The sequence below is a fragment of the Eleutherodactylus coqui genome, chromosome 6 (genome assembly GCF_035609145.1).
Source record: "Eleutherodactylus coqui strain aEleCoq1 chromosome 6, aEleCoq1.hap1, whole genome shotgun sequence".
NCBI lineage: Eukaryota > Metazoa > Chordata > Amphibia > Anura > Eleutherodactylidae > Eleutherodactylus > Eleutherodactylus coqui.
In genome coordinates this window covers 132,865,404-132,881,945 of record NC_089842.1, presented here as the reverse complement: position 1 = coordinate 132,881,945, position 16,542 = coordinate 132,865,404, and the positions used below count along the sequence as shown (strand labels likewise).

Here is a 16,542-nt window from a genome sequence, read left to right as displayed (position 1 = left end):
AGGCACAGTCTAATGAAGAGCCCTTCCGGGTTAAATCATCATCGCGTTCACCTCCCTGACGGACGGCCAACATGGCTTCAGGCGGTGAACCGAAGGGTTGCCGTGGTGATGGAGGCGGGGTCTGGGCGCCACTGTCTCCCGCCGCTTTTGTAATTCTGAAGGGTGTAGCAACATGGCCGACGACTGACCAATTTCCCTCCCATCCAATCACCGGCTTGCTGATGCATCACGTGATGGATGCTTTTGCTTATGATGGCGGCGGCCGCTGAGGGTAAGTCCCGGCAGCTGTGAGGTGATGGTAAGTGGGAGGAAGCGCTGAAAGGGCGAGTAGTAGCCTGAAGTCTGCTCAACAACCGAGGCGTCCTCTCCAGCTCAGAAGCCGCTGCTCCCGGCTATGGAGGGATGGGTTATATCCGCACGGGCGGGTGCAGCGCTGCTCAGTGAGGCGCTGCCGGCTTTACCTGCCAGTCCGTGTAGTTTCCAGCAGTTCCTGTGGTTTTCATGCACCTCAAAGTAAACAGCCTGGAAGGTGCCCTCCATGGTGGGGTCTGAAACTGCTATTAAAGTCAGCGGGTCGTAAAGGAAAGGCGGCACAGGACGCCCGCTGTACGCAAATGTGTGCGGTTTTGTTTATTTTTTAATCTTTTTTTAATTTTAATGTAACAGTTTTAACTGGGCGGCTGCGGTCGGGAATTGCGCCAGAAGACCTGCTGCCGATACCTTTTACACGGACTATCGGGCTGTTTTAAAAAAACAAACAAAAAAAAACACCCTGCTGACTGGCGGATCAGAGTTCTGTCTGTTCTAAACTCGTCCTGCATACAGATGTTAGTCACGCATGTGAATAAGGCCCAGGCTCACACGCATGTAACTTACTGCAGACGCCAAGTATGCGATGATATGGCGTGTCCTGCTAACTGCCATGTATGTGCGTGTAATACGCGCCAATGTAGAACGCACGGTTTCTCTTGCGTGCGTAGTTCATGTGAGGGGCAACATGGGAGATGGATGTTGTTAGTCTTTCACGACCCTAAAGGCGAGCTCCTCCATGTTTTTCGGTTTTGCACTGTTTCAGTTGTGTGATATCCATGCCAGTACCCGCCATCGTGCCCTTGCCTGTGCTTGAGGGTCACGTGAGCCTGGCCTAAGGGTCCGCGGTAGGGCAGAGCACGGACTACGCTGTTCTAACTTCAGTCAGTGTTACTGGCCTCAGCTGTTGGCAGTGCCCCCTCCACCAAATACCTCCAAGCTGTGCCAAGCATCCTGATTCAGACCCTGCCCTCCTCCACATGCAGACCCCCTCATGCCACTGAAGACCCCCCTCATGCCTCTAAAGATCTGTCCACATGCAGACCCCCTCATGCCTCTAAAGATCCCCCACACGGTGCCGGCTTATACTGTATGAGAGAGGGGTTGCTTACTGTGGTTCTGACTAGACAGTCGTTGTCTGCCTTCAGACAGCGCTGCCGTTGCTGCTTCTGTAACGTCTTGTCCATCTCTTTCAGGAGTAGATCTAGAAACGTCGTTACTGAGTTTTGAGAAGCTGGATCGGGCGTCCCCTGACCTGTGGCCTGAGCAGCGTGAGTATTGTTGCTCTGGGGGTCCCGTGTGGGTCTCGCTGGGTGGATTCTTCATGGCCTCATGGTAACTGTGCTTTTGTCTCCTACAGTTCCAGGCGTGGCAGAATTTGCAGCCTCTTTTAAGAGTGTAAGTATCTGCCCTGCGTGTCTCTTTACAGTTTATTAGAACAGAGCTACAGGGGCGGACAAAAATATGGAAACACCGTACAAAATGCATGCCTTAAATTACATGGGATTATGAATCCCATATTTCCGTAAGACATGTGGAGGTTATATGACACAGATGCTGTCAGGCAAAAGTGAGCAACAAGGCACCATTGGTCAGGGGTTTCAGCTCAGCTGCTCCCAAAACCACCCAGAGCAGGGCAAGAGGTGAAATAAACACAAATTTGTCAGGAAAGCTCTCAGCCAAGCAGGTGTCAAAAGGGCAGCTCCGTGCTAATGATTAAAATCCCATGTGGATCCCTCCTAAGGCCACATGTCCACGGGGAAAATCGGGCCCATGTGGATTTCTGCTGCAGTTTTTTTGCGAGAGATCACTTGACATAGAGCTGCCACACGCGTGGAGCATATCAGTTTTTTTTCCGGTGCGTGAAATCCACAAACCACTTAAAATACCATCCGCGGCTATTTAATTAACCGCGGATGGTCAGTGCATTCCTATGGGATGCAGATTTGCGTTTTTCTTCTTTTGCACGGATTTGCTAAATCTAATTTCCCCGTGGACATAAGGCCTGATGGTCCGGCAGCCATACATGTGTAATACAGCGGAGTTAGTAGGTGGTGCTGTAGTTTTTGCGTGATCCAATGATCTGTATAACAGCGCCAACACGTGGTAAGCGTCATTTGTCTTCAAGGCGGCATATTGCACAGTTGTGAGGGAATCATGGCAGAGCTGATGGAATTCCGATGCGGTCAAACTGTTGGGCCCGTATGTTGGGCGCCTCTGTAAGAAAGGTAAGCGGATGTTTTTCCCGTATCACAAGACACAGTAGCCAAGATTATGGCTGCATACAGTAAGACTGGAAAAACCGCATCCGACAAACAGCAGCGCGGATGAAATGTGCGACTGACAGATGATTGTTGTGATGAAAAAGAAGCGGATTACAGATGCAAAAGTGACTGCACTGATCAGCCTATCCATACCAAAACTGTGCAAGGGGAACTCCACAAGCAAGGCTCCTATGGATGAGATGCCATTCCAAGACCACTCATCGGTGCTCGAAATACTACCTGGAGAAGACAGTGGTGTAAAAGTCATAAAACCTGGACTATGGAGCAATGGAAGAAGGTTGGGTGAGTCGACCTTTACACTGTTTCCAACTTCTGGTTGAACTCGCATCTGGTGAATGCCATCCCAAGCTTACGATCCAGAGTGTTTGCTGCCAAGAATGAAACATGGAGGGGGTTCAGTTATGATGTTCCACCGGATGCACATCACCCCGCACGGTTGTGTTATTGCCAACAACTATGTGACCATTTTTGAGCAACCAGCTCCATCCTGGGGTGCAACGCTTGTTCCCTGATGGTGGTGCCCTTTATGATGGCGATAAAGACCCTGTTCACACAGGACTGGTTTTCAGAGCATGAAAATGAAGTGTCACGTTTGCCATGGCCTCCACAATCGCCCGATCTCAATACCACTGTTGTGGTCAGTGTTGGAAAGAAATGTTTAAGCGTACTATCCACCTCCATCATCGTTATTGGAACTTGCCAATGTTTTGCAAGAAGAGTGGTACAATACAGGACCGCTACGTATCAGTTCTAAGGACACCCAAGCAGTTCTGACTGCCAAAGGTTTTCCTGCGGCATATTAGTCAAGGTTCTGTGTGCATTGCTCACTTTTTTTGTCTTGTTTCCATATTTTTGTCCACCCCTGTGGATCGTCAGGCTGAAGGAAATGCATAACACAAGTGTATTCTGATTCCTGTGTGCGGATCCTATCTGGTCACAAATGGCCCCTAATGTGTTCCAAGAGGATGGGATGGGTCTGTGCTGGGGGCTATAGAGTGTATGCATGAAGGGGGAGTGCTTGTGCTCACAGAGTGTGTGGTGACCTCGGGAGGAGAATCCTATTCGGATTGCTCAGGTTTTGCCTTCATGCACTCAGCATTGCCGCTAGGGAATGGGGGCCATAAGGGTTTGTTGTAGGGCACTTTATGCATGTAGTTCTTTTAATGGTAGGGAGCATCGACAGAGGAACCCCATGTAACTACCATATTTCTGTAAACGTATATATTTTTTTTCTATGTTGTCTTGACAGCCAATTGCTAGTTCTCCTCCCAAGTGGATGGCTGAGCTGGAGCGCGATGACATGGACATGATGAAAGGTAACGCAGCTTTGGTGAGGGCTCTTATCACTTACCACCATAGCACTTGTGTTTCTCAGTATGACCTATGGTTTGCTCACTTGTGACTAACACAGCTCTTTGTCTGCAGAGTTGGGGAGTCTTACCATTGCTAACCTGATGGAGAAGGTGCGGGGGCTGCAGAACTTGGCTTATCAGCTAGGACTAGAGGAATGTAAGTTACAGGGACAACCTACCCTCTACCATAAGCACAGGCTGTAACAGATAGCAGCTCTGTGTGTGACTAGCGTAGAGGACCTGATGTCACAGTAATATTCTGCTTTGACTATGACTAGTAAGAACGCCTACTGTGGCTGGAAAATCTCCTGTTTTCTCTGTGCTAACTCTTTAAAGGGCTATTCTAGCAAAAAAAACAAAACTTTTTTCCATTGTGGTCTTTCACCTGATTGCTTGTCACACTCTTGAAGGTCTCCTCTGTGTATTGCAACCACTCCCATGCAGTGCAGCCCCTTGTCTGATGCTTATCAGGCACCCTGTTGATAGATTTTAGTTTCACTTTCACATAACACATTAGCCACAAGTTGTGCAGGGAGTTATTACCTTCTGTATTCGCCTCATAAGCTACAGCCTATAAGTACAGTCAGGAGGATGAGCTATGATCTCCTCTATTATAACTGACAGCGGCTGTATGATCATCAGTAACTGACAGGAGTCGCTGTGGTAAGTTCATCTAACAGCATAATGCAGATTGTAAAATTGACTAGGTTGACGTGAAACTCAAAACGTGAAACTTGTATATACTAAGAGTATAGCTAGATCAGGACTGGAAAAAAGTGGAGGAGCCCTTTAATACATCCCTGGATTTTGAGCCCTTCTTTCTTCTCACTGATGTGATCATTCTAATATGAAGCATGATTTTTATGGTGTGCTCTTGTCTGGACACTCTGGTTGGTAAGTTATGGAATGCTCGGGCCCGATGGGGTACTAGTGTGGCAAGAAAAAGTACACGTTCAACAAAATTATTCAACCCACATTGCAAATTGGGTTTATGTTTGAAATTTACCGACTTTCAGTTGTTTGCAAAAAAAAAAACTCTTAACAGTAACAGTTTAAATGACTCAACAGAATTAATAGTGGTTTCACCAAATTCAACACAAAATGCCACTTTTAACCCTTTGCAATCCAATTTTGGATTCAGGGTTTCCTAGAGGGCTTCCTCTTTCTTCCATTTTACAATGGCGCCATCTGCTGGCTATAGGCAGCACTGCAGTATGGGACATGCTGGAGAGGCCCCCAACAATAGAGCAGCCAGTAATCTACAGTAAGAATACCCTCCTGGAGTCTTCCAACAGCAGAGCTGTACAGCCTTCAGTCAGAATGACTTTAGATGTCAGACAGTGGATTGGAAAAGGGTTATTGGCTCCTGCAGTTACAGAATTAGTCAACCCCTTCATGACTAGTATGCAAATCCTACAAAATATTGTCTGTGGGGTTCAAGTCAGAACTCTTCCAGAACTTCTGAAACCAAGCCTTGGTGGACTCTGAGGTATGCTTGGAATCCTTGTGCTGTTGGAAGGTTCAATGATGCCTAAGCTTCAGATTCATCACAGAAGGCATGATGCTTTCTCCTAGGATTTCCTGATACTTGATTGAAACCACTTTGCCTTCCACGCACTGCAGGTTTCCATTGCAAGAGGAAACAAAGTAATCCTGAAGAATCAGTCACTGCCATGCTTCACTTCAGGCAGGGTTGTGAGTCGTCGTTGTGTGTTTTTTTTTTTTTTTTTTTTTTTTTTTTTTTTTTTTTTTGGGTGTGTATGTTCCATTTTTTTTTTCCTTCTCTCAGGGCTCTTACCCACTTGTGTTTTTGTTTTTTACGCTGCGATATTGCAGTTTTTTGGGTTTTTTTTACGCGATTGTCAATGGCACTTTCCAATGTTCAAAGCACAAACCTGTGATGTGGTTTTAACATTAGAAAGGTCCATTGACAATCACGTTAAAAAGACACAGCGATATCGCAGCGGTAAAAAAAGTGGGTTGGAGCCCTCAGATGTCCCACTGATCCGTAGGTCCAAAAAGTTCCAGTTTTGTTTCATCGCTCTGACAGAACAAAATCTTGTGGCATGTTTATACGGTTTGTGGCATGTTGGAGCATACTTTTCTTGTGCTTTTGAATCAGAGGTGTAAATCATGAAATTCGTATAGCATTTAGACCCAATGTCCACAGGCAAAATAGAATTAATAAAATTGTGCGGGTGATCCGCCCCCATAGGGAATCATTGGACATCCGCAGTTAATTGAATACCTGCGGATGTCATTTTTTTCCTGGTGCGCGGATCGCACGTATGGGAAACCACCCACAGCATGCTCCATTCCGTGCAGTTTTCCCACATGGACGTCTCCCACAGCTTCCATTGAAGCCTATGGACGCCGTCCAGTAACGCAGCACACCCACAGCTGTGCCGCGGCACAGCGGAAAAGCATGAGTTTAAAAAAGTATGCACAGGGCGGGGAAAGAAGATCTGGCCGCAACAGAGGAGAGCCCTGCAGCATCCAGACAGGTAACTATAATCTATTTTCTTGGCCTCATGTCTGCGGGGCAGGAGGGACCCACTGTGGAATTCTGCATGGGCAACCCGTGCGGGCCTGAATTTCTGCGTGGACATGAGGCCTTAGTATTGACCCTACTGTGCGAACAGAAACTTCAGTCCCTGCTGCCAACAAATCTTGCTGGAAGGCTTCTGCAGTCACTGAGTGTTTTTGACCAATTGCCTTCTCAGGAATCTGATGACCACCAGTGATGGCTTCCTCTTTCTGCCACATCCAGGTAGTGTAGTAAGTGTTCATTTTTACTTGCAAACTATGCCTTTTCTATACTGTATCCTCCCCCCCCCCCCCCCCCCCCCTTTTTTTTTTCCTCCACGGCAATGTTTTCTTTTAACTTTTTGGGCCTCTGCTTGATTGAAGTAACTTCTAATATGCAATGACATGTCTCAAACAACAAAGCACTAGCCAGGCCAGGTACTTGATATGTTTTATCTCAAGCACACCTGATGCAACTAATAAAGCTTTTGAGTAGTTGCATCAGGAGCAAACGCTCTGCTGTTGTAAGGGATTAGAATATTCAGTATTCAGGGGTTAGAATAATTCTGAGACTGCAGTAGCCATTGCAAGTGGCATTTGGTGCTTTACTTGGAGCAAACACTTGTTATCTTGGATGCGTTGAGCTATTTAAAGTGTTCTTGTTAGTAGAGTTACTGATACAAGAAGGCAGATAAAACCACCCCATCCCTCAACCTGCCGACAGCCAGACTGCTAAATGGAGGAGCAAATAACACATGTGAAGGGCACTGATGAAACTGCCACTCACAAACCTTCCTTATAATGAGGGGTGGCGGTTTAGTGTTGCTGTACAAAAAAGTAAATACAGGATGCCGGCCCACATGGTACGTGTAGTGCACCATGCTGGCTTACAACCTATTAATGAAGCTCCTATTTTAATCCAGCAGGTTGCCCTGCACCCCACAAGTGAACCACACTGGTACTCTGGGCTCCCCCAGCGTTCATAGCCACCCTGCATGTTACTGATAAATGTGAGGTATTGGTTAATATTTTGGCCAAAATATGTGAGCTCACAACCCACGTCACAGGTTCGCGTTTATTGCGAGTCCCTACACTAACCTAGTTAAAATCACAGAAAGGGAAATATAAAACAAAGAAATCACAGAAAATGGCCAACTCCTTACTGATCTACTAAGGCAAGAGGACAGGAATAAACACCACTTATCCCCAACATGCAGGCAGCCCAACTGCTAAATGGAGGAGCAAATAACACGTGTGAAGGAGTGTTGGGTTTATTTGCCAGACTTACAAACTTTAGGCTGTTTGCAAAAGAAAAACCACAAGTCTGCGCACCTAATATGCACTGAATAGCTTCCATGGAAATGCATTGACTTTCATTGTTCCGTTCACACTTGCTTATATTAATTGCGTATATTACACTCTTAAAGAACGCAGCATGTTCTGTTTTACTATGTGTTGCGGCAGTACAGCCCTATTGTGCTCTATGGGTGCGTTTGGACTGCAATTGCACTGCATATTTATGGCCCTTTATACGCATGTTTCTTTTTTTTCTTTTTTTTTTTAAACAAAGAAGCCGGTTCGGCTCAGGATATAAAATGCGCTGTTTATGTGCAGGCAAAAACTTGACCATACGGTAAAACGCTTTTTTTTTTTTTTTTTTTTTTTTTTTTTTAAACGCAGCCCATTACCATATGGTCATGTGACCCTGGCCCCTATTGCAATGGGGGTTGAATAATTTCGATTACAACTGGTATCATAAATAGAGCTTGTTTTCATACAGACTTCTGACAGAAATGTCTGGCAGCCCCTTTTCTTTGCTGTTTTGCGTGTATCCACGTGGAGGCGGCTTGTGATGTGTATCTGCAGGAGCAGCTGAAACACATTGTTCTGCATTCTTCCATAGACTTGCACAGTAGCCGGTGTCTGACAGCTCGCCGACCTTGCACTGTTCAGTGGATGGTCTTTGTTTGCCCCCCACTTGTGCATCACTCATCCCTATCGGCATCCTCCTTCTGTATAGGGTACGTTGGCCCTCACCCCACTAGCCGCAGTCACGCTGGAGGAGTGATTCTGCTCTGCACATTTTAGGCGGACTGTATATAGCTCTGGCACAGTAAACAGTATTTACAATGTCTCATCCTGAGCAAGGGCTAACAAGATTTTATAGCGCAGCTCTGTAAATCCTGTTTTTGAGAAGACTGCAGATTTATCTCTGCAGTGAGTCTAGAGAGGAGGTGCGTGGTGGCAGGGATGGGGACTACAAGTCCCAGTATATGGTGAGCACCTAGAGCCTCACTGTAGGTGGAGGCTAACTTGCTTTCCTCGTGACGCAATGACCTCCACATCTCACCCATCCCCTGCACATCTCATTATCCTCTTGATTTACAGCCCATCGCTTCTTTAATTTTGCCCCGCTCTCTGAGGTTTCTGACACGTTGTAAATTTCATGAACTTTTTCATCATCTGCCGTTTCACTTCGCGCTTCGTAGAAGGCTGCAGAGAGAACCTGGATTTACAACGGAGATTAAACTGCTGTCTATAAAGTGTAAGTGTGCAGGCAATTGTGTTACTGTCAGTGGCCTCCCAATAACGCCGGCTCCCAAAACTGATCATCTCCACATAATCATGACAGCAATTATAGAACAGCTGGATGACAGGACTGTTGCATACATGGGGGTGGCTACATGAAGACCGGGAGTCAAGACTGATGCGTCCTAGTGGAGCATACAGTGGCTTCAGGAAAGACGGGCATATATATACAGGGGAGAATAGGGCAGGTGCCAGGACAATGATGTGTTCAGGCGTGTATGTCCAGACCAGGGTCGTGGAGTTAGTAGAGATGTGCCAACTCTGTCTTCAAAATCAAAAATATTAAGTTCATATGATACCATTTTACTACAATAAACAGTTTTTTGCTAGTTGTTATACTTGAACGAGGCTGGGAAAACTAGACAGTCGGAAAATTGGTTTACTGACTCTGATCAGGACTGTTGTATAGACAGGGTCATCCAAAGTATGGAGACACCTGAATAAATGGAAAATGGTGGCTGGGAATGCCATCCTGTGTGTGGTATGTCACTAAGGGGAAGGGGGACAGGTCTACGTGGGGCTATGTCCAACACGGTGGCCATTTTGAAAGCTGCCATCTTAGAACCAAGTCGATATTTATTTTTTTAATTGGATGGGGTGCATGTGACATATCTCTGAAGAATCCAAATCTGTGCTTAAATGTCATTTACCTTTATTCTTACCAAAGTTGTACATTTTTCTGTGACATGGAACACTACCACCCACTACAGGCTATGCTCTGTGCTCCCAGTTATGAAACGTCAAGACTATCCTCTTCTCCCATTCATGATGCACTGAGGGCAACACCTCAGCAGAAACCCTTTCATAGACGTCCAGGATCTACTGTTGCGTATGCATCACACCCTGGATTTCCGCTATGTAAACCCTGGACTTAATGTGTCACCCTACAGGTAGAAGTCCAAGGGGGTGAGATCCGACAAGTGCAGGGGCCACTCATCTAAGCCGCAGTGCCCAATCTACTTTCTCAGAAACTGCTGATCCAAAAACTTGCAGAGATCGTGTCTATAATGTAGGGGTGCTCCATTTGGTGGAAGAACACTGGGAACACCTTGTCACATACCAATTGCAGATACGTGGCAGCAGTAAGATTACGTCTATTGAGAAAGGGTCCACTATCTTTGTAGCTCACACACCGCACCATTACTTTCTGTGCGCCAACCATCTTGGGGAGGATCTGTCAGTGCTGGCTTCTGTTGGGCTGTGTGAAATGTGGGTCCCATTGCAATTGCTGTGCTACCCAATCCACATATTCAACACTGCAATTGGGATTATCTCATTGAGATGATGCAGCAGCTGGATATTGTATGGGTGCCATTTGTGTAGCCAGTATCCACCGAATGGTGGTTCGAATCACCCCGCTCTCCTGTGACACACTGGGCGCTATGATATTGAGTCTTGCAGAAACGCACCAGGACGTCCATTGGTGCTTCGTCTGTGGCAGTTTTGTTATGTCTGCTTCTTGGCAGGTTCAACACAAAACCTGTTTGTGACCGTTTAAATTCACTGCCATGATTTTGGGTACTGTGCTCTCTGGAGATCAACACAATCTCTGTCCTCCTTGTGTGTTAATCTGGCAACCATATCTGTGTCTCTGACAAAGAAAAACTGGATAACTGGTAGGAATAAAGGCACATCACATTTAAGCACCAACTTAGATTCTTTGTAAGAGTCCGATACATATGTCACAATGCCTCCCATTTGAAAATATTGCTTTACTTCCAAGATGGCTGCTTTTAAAATGGCCACTCTGTTGGGTTCTGCACCTCAAAGACTTGCCCCCTTAGCAACATGTCACACAAAGGATGGCGTTCCCAGTCACCGTTTTGGACTATACCCTTTGGACCATCCTATTTGGGATTAGAATGTGTTTGGGTGTCAGGACTGTTGTATACAGGAGCAGATTATAGAGTAGCTGAAGCAAAGCCAGATGTTGGCACTGTGCTGTATACCTGGGGGATGATGGAGCGCACAAATGTCGGGGCTGTGCTGTATACCTGGGGGATGATGGAGCGCACAAATGTCGGGGCTGTGCTGTATACCTGGGGGATGATGGAGCGCACAAATGTCGGGGCTGTGCTGTATACCTGGGGGATGATGGAGCGCACAAATGTCGGGGCTGTGCTGTATACCTGGGGGATGGAGCGCACAAATGTCGGGGCTGTGCTTTATACCTGGGGGATGATGGAGCGCACAAATGTCGGGGCTGTGCTTTATACCTGGGGGATGATGGAGCGCACAAATGTCGGGGCTGTGCTTTATACCTGGGGGATGATGGAGCGCCCAAATGTCGGGGCTGTGCTTTATACCTGGGGGATGATGGAGCGCACAAATGTCGGGGCTGTGCTGTATACCTGGGGGATGATGGAGCGCACAAATGTCGGGGCTGTGCTGTATACCTGGGGGATGATGGAGCGCACAAATGTCGGGGCTGTGCTTTATACCTGGGGGATGATGGAGCGCATAAATGTCGGGGCTGTGCTTTATACCTGGGGGATGATGGAGCGCACAAGTGTCGGGGCTGTGCTTTATACCTGGGGGCTGATGGAGCGCACAAGTGTCGGGGCTGTGCTTTATACCTGGGGGCTGATGGAGCGCACAAGTGTCGGGGCTGTGCTTTATACCTGGGGGCTGATGGAGCGCACAAGTGTCGGGGCTGTGCTTTATACCTGGGGGCTGATGGAGCGCACAAGTGTCGGGGCTGTGCTTTATACCTGGGGGATGATGGAGCGCACAAGTGTCGGGGCTGTGCTTTATACCTGGGGGATGATGGAGCGCACAAGTGTCGGGGCTGTGCTTTATACCTGGGGGATGATGGAGCGCACAAGTGTCGGGGCTGTGCTGTATACTCGGGGGATGATGGAGCGCACAAGTGTCGCGGGTCGGGGCTGTGCTGTATACCCGGGGGATGATGGAGCGCACAAGTGTCGCGGGTCGGGGCTGTGCTGTATACCCGGGGGATGATGGAGCGCATGGGGGTCGGGGCTGTGCTGTATACCCGGGGGATGATGGAGCGCATGGGGGTCGGGACTGTGCTGTATACCTGGGGGATGGAGCGCACAAGTGTCGGGGCTGTGCTGTATACCCGGGGGATGATGGCGCGCACAAGTGTCGGGGCTGTGCTGTATACCCGGGGGATGATGGCGCGCACAAGTGTCGGGGCTGTGCTGTATACAGAGGGGTTATACACAGGTTGTATACAGCATGGTCTCTACATACAGCTTTCCTGCAGAGGGGATTATACAATGTTTAGGGACTGCTGTGTATAGAGCGGTTGGGTGTTAGGACTGCAGGACTGTGATTCATAATGGGGGATTTTATAGCTGAGGGATTCAGAGCTGTGCTCTATATCAGGGGGTTATAGAGTGACTTGGTGATGAACTATGTTATATATCCGGGGGGATTATAGAGCGGTCTGGTGACAGGATTGTGCTGTATACAAGGATTATAGAGCTGCTGTGTCTTGGTACTATATACAGGGGATCATACAGCTGCTGCAGGAAAGCTGGGTGTCAGGATGGTGATGTATACCGGGGGGGGGGTCTCTGCTGTTTGTGTCTCCAGGTCATTGACATGCTGATGAGCTGACTGCCAGTGCTTGGGGTCTTGTGGCCTCACCTGCTGTGCTGAAAGTTGTGATTACATGGAGAGTCTCTAGGGGGCCGTCCAGCTGTCATGTGTAGAGAGAATGGGAAATGAGGGCCAGGGGTCCGGGGTAGTGGGGGTCTCTGGCACGTGCCGGTCTCAGCTGTGTTGCTCCCTTGGGATGACTTATGATTGCTGTGATAAGGATCAGAGACTAGTGACCTGTGGCGAGGACAACAAGTGGCGCCCCCCGTGGGCTGATGGTGTAGATGTTGGGGTTCAGTCCTTGCTAAGTATTTGAAGCTTGTTACTCGGCGGGTCCTGTCATTACTCAGGACTTTATTGGGGCCGTGGCCTCTGTAACAAACATTTCCATGGGTAAATTAAGAATTCGTTGATGGCTTGTGGCTAATCATAGGCGGCTGTTTAATAAATGAATTGTGACTGATTACCTATTAATATGGACGCCTCAGGAATTCACCCGGGGGGAAGCAGAGCAGTGAAATAGAGAGGGGCTTGCCCCCAAGGGAAATCAGATCCTCATGTCTGCAGCTTTAACATCTCGCTCAACTATCAATAAGGAGGTAATTGAATTTTGAGCACAAACATGATGCCCGATGGATGAAGTGTGTGGCGGGGGGGCTGCTGTTCATGGAAGATGGATGCTAAATCCATGCACTAAAGATTGGGGGTGGGGGGTGACAGCGATAGAATAGGCAGTTAAACAGCTAATGGGTCTCATCAGTTCCTCACCGGGGGTCATGGCCAGCGACGCTTCCCTACCCAACCCACTGGTCAGCCGGAGACCATGCTGCTCTGAATGTCACAACACTGATGCCACCTCGGGACTGTACTACAGTGAATGTGTCAGCGTCTCCCCCACCTTGGGGCTGCACTACAGTGAATGTGTCAGCGTCTCCCCCACCTTGGGGCTGCACTACAGTGAATGTGTCAGCGTCTCCCCCACCTTGGGGCTGCACTACAGTGAATGTGTCAGCGTCTCCCCCACCTTGGGGCTGCACTACAGTGAATGTGTCAGCGTCTCCCCCACCTTGGGACTGCACTACAGTGAATGTGTCAGCGTCTCCCCCACACACTTGCTCACCTGAAGACCATGCTGTTGTAAATCTGGCAACACGTCATCAGTCAGGTCTTGGGTCACAGGTTAGTTCTAGAATGTGAGTTCTTGGAGTCTCCGGTTATAGTTAACCCTTTAAGGACATTTAGGTTTTATCATAAGCTGTCTTTGTTGGCTGAGGTTATACCGTGGCTCCGTATCCCCACCCACATAAATGTAATGGGCATTGTAAGGCTCTCTTGCTTGTGGTTTTGTTTTGTTTTGTTTTTTTCCTTTTGTCATCTGAATAAACCAGTTTGCAGAAAAGGAATCCATCTAAATGCAATTAGCGTCATGTTTAACCCCGTGATGGACGTCTGAAGGTGAAGCCACGGATGTCCTCATTACCATTCCCGTCACACACGGACTACATGCAGCATCTATCCATCACTCTACACATGCAGACAGTATTCCCGCTGCACACCTGTGTGCACGCATTGTTCCTCTGTATATTACATGTGTGTGTACATGCTTACACGCAGGTAGTTTCTGTATGTATTCAGATTAGCAGTCTATCTGCACATATTACGTATGTTGGGCCGGCGTACATATTTCATGTCTTCTATAGCCATGCCTATATATAGGAGCAGCGTGTGACTGGTGTGGCCGTGACCCCTTTTGATCACGTTAGGATGACCCTAGTGGCTGCCGTCTCTCCCGGTGGCTGTTGTCACCATGCAGCCGGTAAGTGGAGTCATATTCAGAATACACATTGCGGCCTCCGCTGTCTGATGGGATTTTGGGAGCAGCCTGTGTGAATGAACAGATGTTGGTATAAATTACCTCCGTGTTTGACGTCTTGCAAATTAAAAGCGCGCTCAGCATCACTAAACATCCTGCTGGGCGGCGAGGGAAGAAGATCGAGGCGGAGCTGCACTTCTGAGGGAAGGGACAGAGTCTGGACTCTGGGACTGCCTTGGCCTTTTCATTCTTAAAAGCCAACACCTATGAGGGAAGGGGGCAGGCCTGGGGCCTGTTGGGGTGGGGTGGGGGGCAGTTTGACCAGTGTTGTGTGGTCACTCTAACCCCATCATGTATGTACAGTTGTGTCCACCTGATCTGTACAGTTCCTTCATGGGGATGACGGTGGTCTGGGTAGATTGTAGGTCTCCTCCGCACTCTGCTATATCATTCATTTAAGCTTTTGTCTTCTCTTGCAGCTAGAGAAATGACTCGTGGGAAGTTCCTCAACATACTGGAAAGACCGAAGAAGTAGGATGAATCAAGGATGCTCTTTCTTTTCCCATGATCCTCTTGGCTGGAGGTCAGGATGTTGTGCTGCTTCCTGTATAAGCCGTGGGCTGATGTGGGCAGTTCATCATCCACCACCCTCCTCCCCCTTTTTTACCGTTCACAGATCGTTATGTTCATCTTGTTTAATCCTCTCCAGAAAGCTCCTTGTTTGAAGAAGAAACCCTTCACATTTCTTCTGTGTCCTTTTCATTTTTGCCTTCCCTTTAGCAGGCTGCCACTAGGGGGAGCTGGACGTGATCTGGACACCCTGTAATAACTGTTAGCTCAGGCCAGTGATTGGGGGTTTCTACCTCTTAATTGAATCTCATGTTAATCACCTCTCAGATCTAAGCTGTTCATTGTATACTCTGGGGGCTTATAAACAACTAGACCCCCTCCTCCCAGCAGGCTTTCTAACCAGCATCTGTTGCCTATAATCTGCACTGTGATGGAGGACAATCTCCATCAATCTTCTAATCTGCACTCATTCCATCTAGTGTCCAGACCTCATTTTAATATGCATATAGATTATGGCATTTAATGACAGATCAGAGCTTGGAATCGCCTGAGCCCGAGCTGTGTCCATCCTGCTCTCACAACACCCTCTAGTCTTCGCCATCTTGCAACATGGCAGCAACCGCTTGTCACATGACAAGGTCTCATTTTTGTCAATAGCATAAAAGGTGATTTCTGTAAGAGTTTTGTCCTTTTCTCTGCATTTTATCAATAAATTATTCCTTAAAGTCGTAGTCTAATTCCTGGGAAACTGAACACTGCAAGAATATAGTCTCCGATTGGCTCCATTTCTCCCCATTGCGCTTTTGTTTACCCAGCGGCAGTGCCAACAACCTGTGCCCGCTGTACCCAATCCACAGGTGTCGGATGTCATATGTTGTTGATTTGATGACCCTGATGCAGCTGGAAAAACGTAGCCTGGCATGGGGAATCGGACCACTGACCTTGGGCCCAAGGTCGCTCACGCTGGCGTCTTATTTACAGCGTCTAGCGGGTATTTTTAACGCCTGCTAACAACGCTGCAGTAAGTCTCCATTTGTTGTAGTGGGGCCTCTCAGATGAGCACTTTAGCGCAGCGGTTTTAATGCACGCTGTATGTTCTATTTTCAGTGTTGCAGTGTGTCTTTTGACTTTTGTTTTACTTATGTTGCCTTGTTAGTGTTTCACCCCTTCTAACAGCATAGTGTAAATAAACCTCATTCAGTCTTGAGTAGTGTTCAAAGTGGGGCCAAGAACCAATCGTACTTTATACCCGGTGGCTGTCCGCTGCGCACTGACAGCTTGTAAATTTATTTTTAATTCTAGCTAGCCAATTAAAAGAACAATTGCTATTGTGTCCGTAAAAGTTGTAACTATTAAAATATTTAACTATTTATCCCACACTAATTCTCAGAACTTAGCTGCACCCCTGTCCTGCCTCCTTTTATTGCAAATAGTGCAGAGGGGCGGCGAGGGGGCGGAAGCTCAGTTCCTGCTCCTGGCTCTTCCATCCTCCCCCCACCCTGCACATGAGGACAACGTATATCGGCTGGGC

At 47.8% G+C, this 16,542-nt stretch overlaps 1 protein-coding gene across 1 annotated transcript; it reads left to right on the top strand.

Annotated features, from left to right (window-relative positions):
• Positions 1–156: 156 nt before the first annotated feature.
• LIN52 (lin-52 DREAM MuvB core complex component) lies at positions 157–15,736 on the top strand. The gene is made up of 6 exons (XM_066607688.1): positions 157–271; positions 1,506–1,580; positions 1,670–1,707; positions 3,844–3,910; positions 4,020–4,103; positions 14,921–15,736. Exons 1-6 carry the CDS (start codon positions 238–240, stop codon positions 14,974–14,976), a joined length of 354 nt encoding a protein of 117 aa, XP_066463785.1. The 5' UTR covers positions 157–237; the 3' UTR covers positions 14,977–15,736.
• The last annotated feature ends 806 nt before the right edge of the window (positions 15,737–16,542 follow it).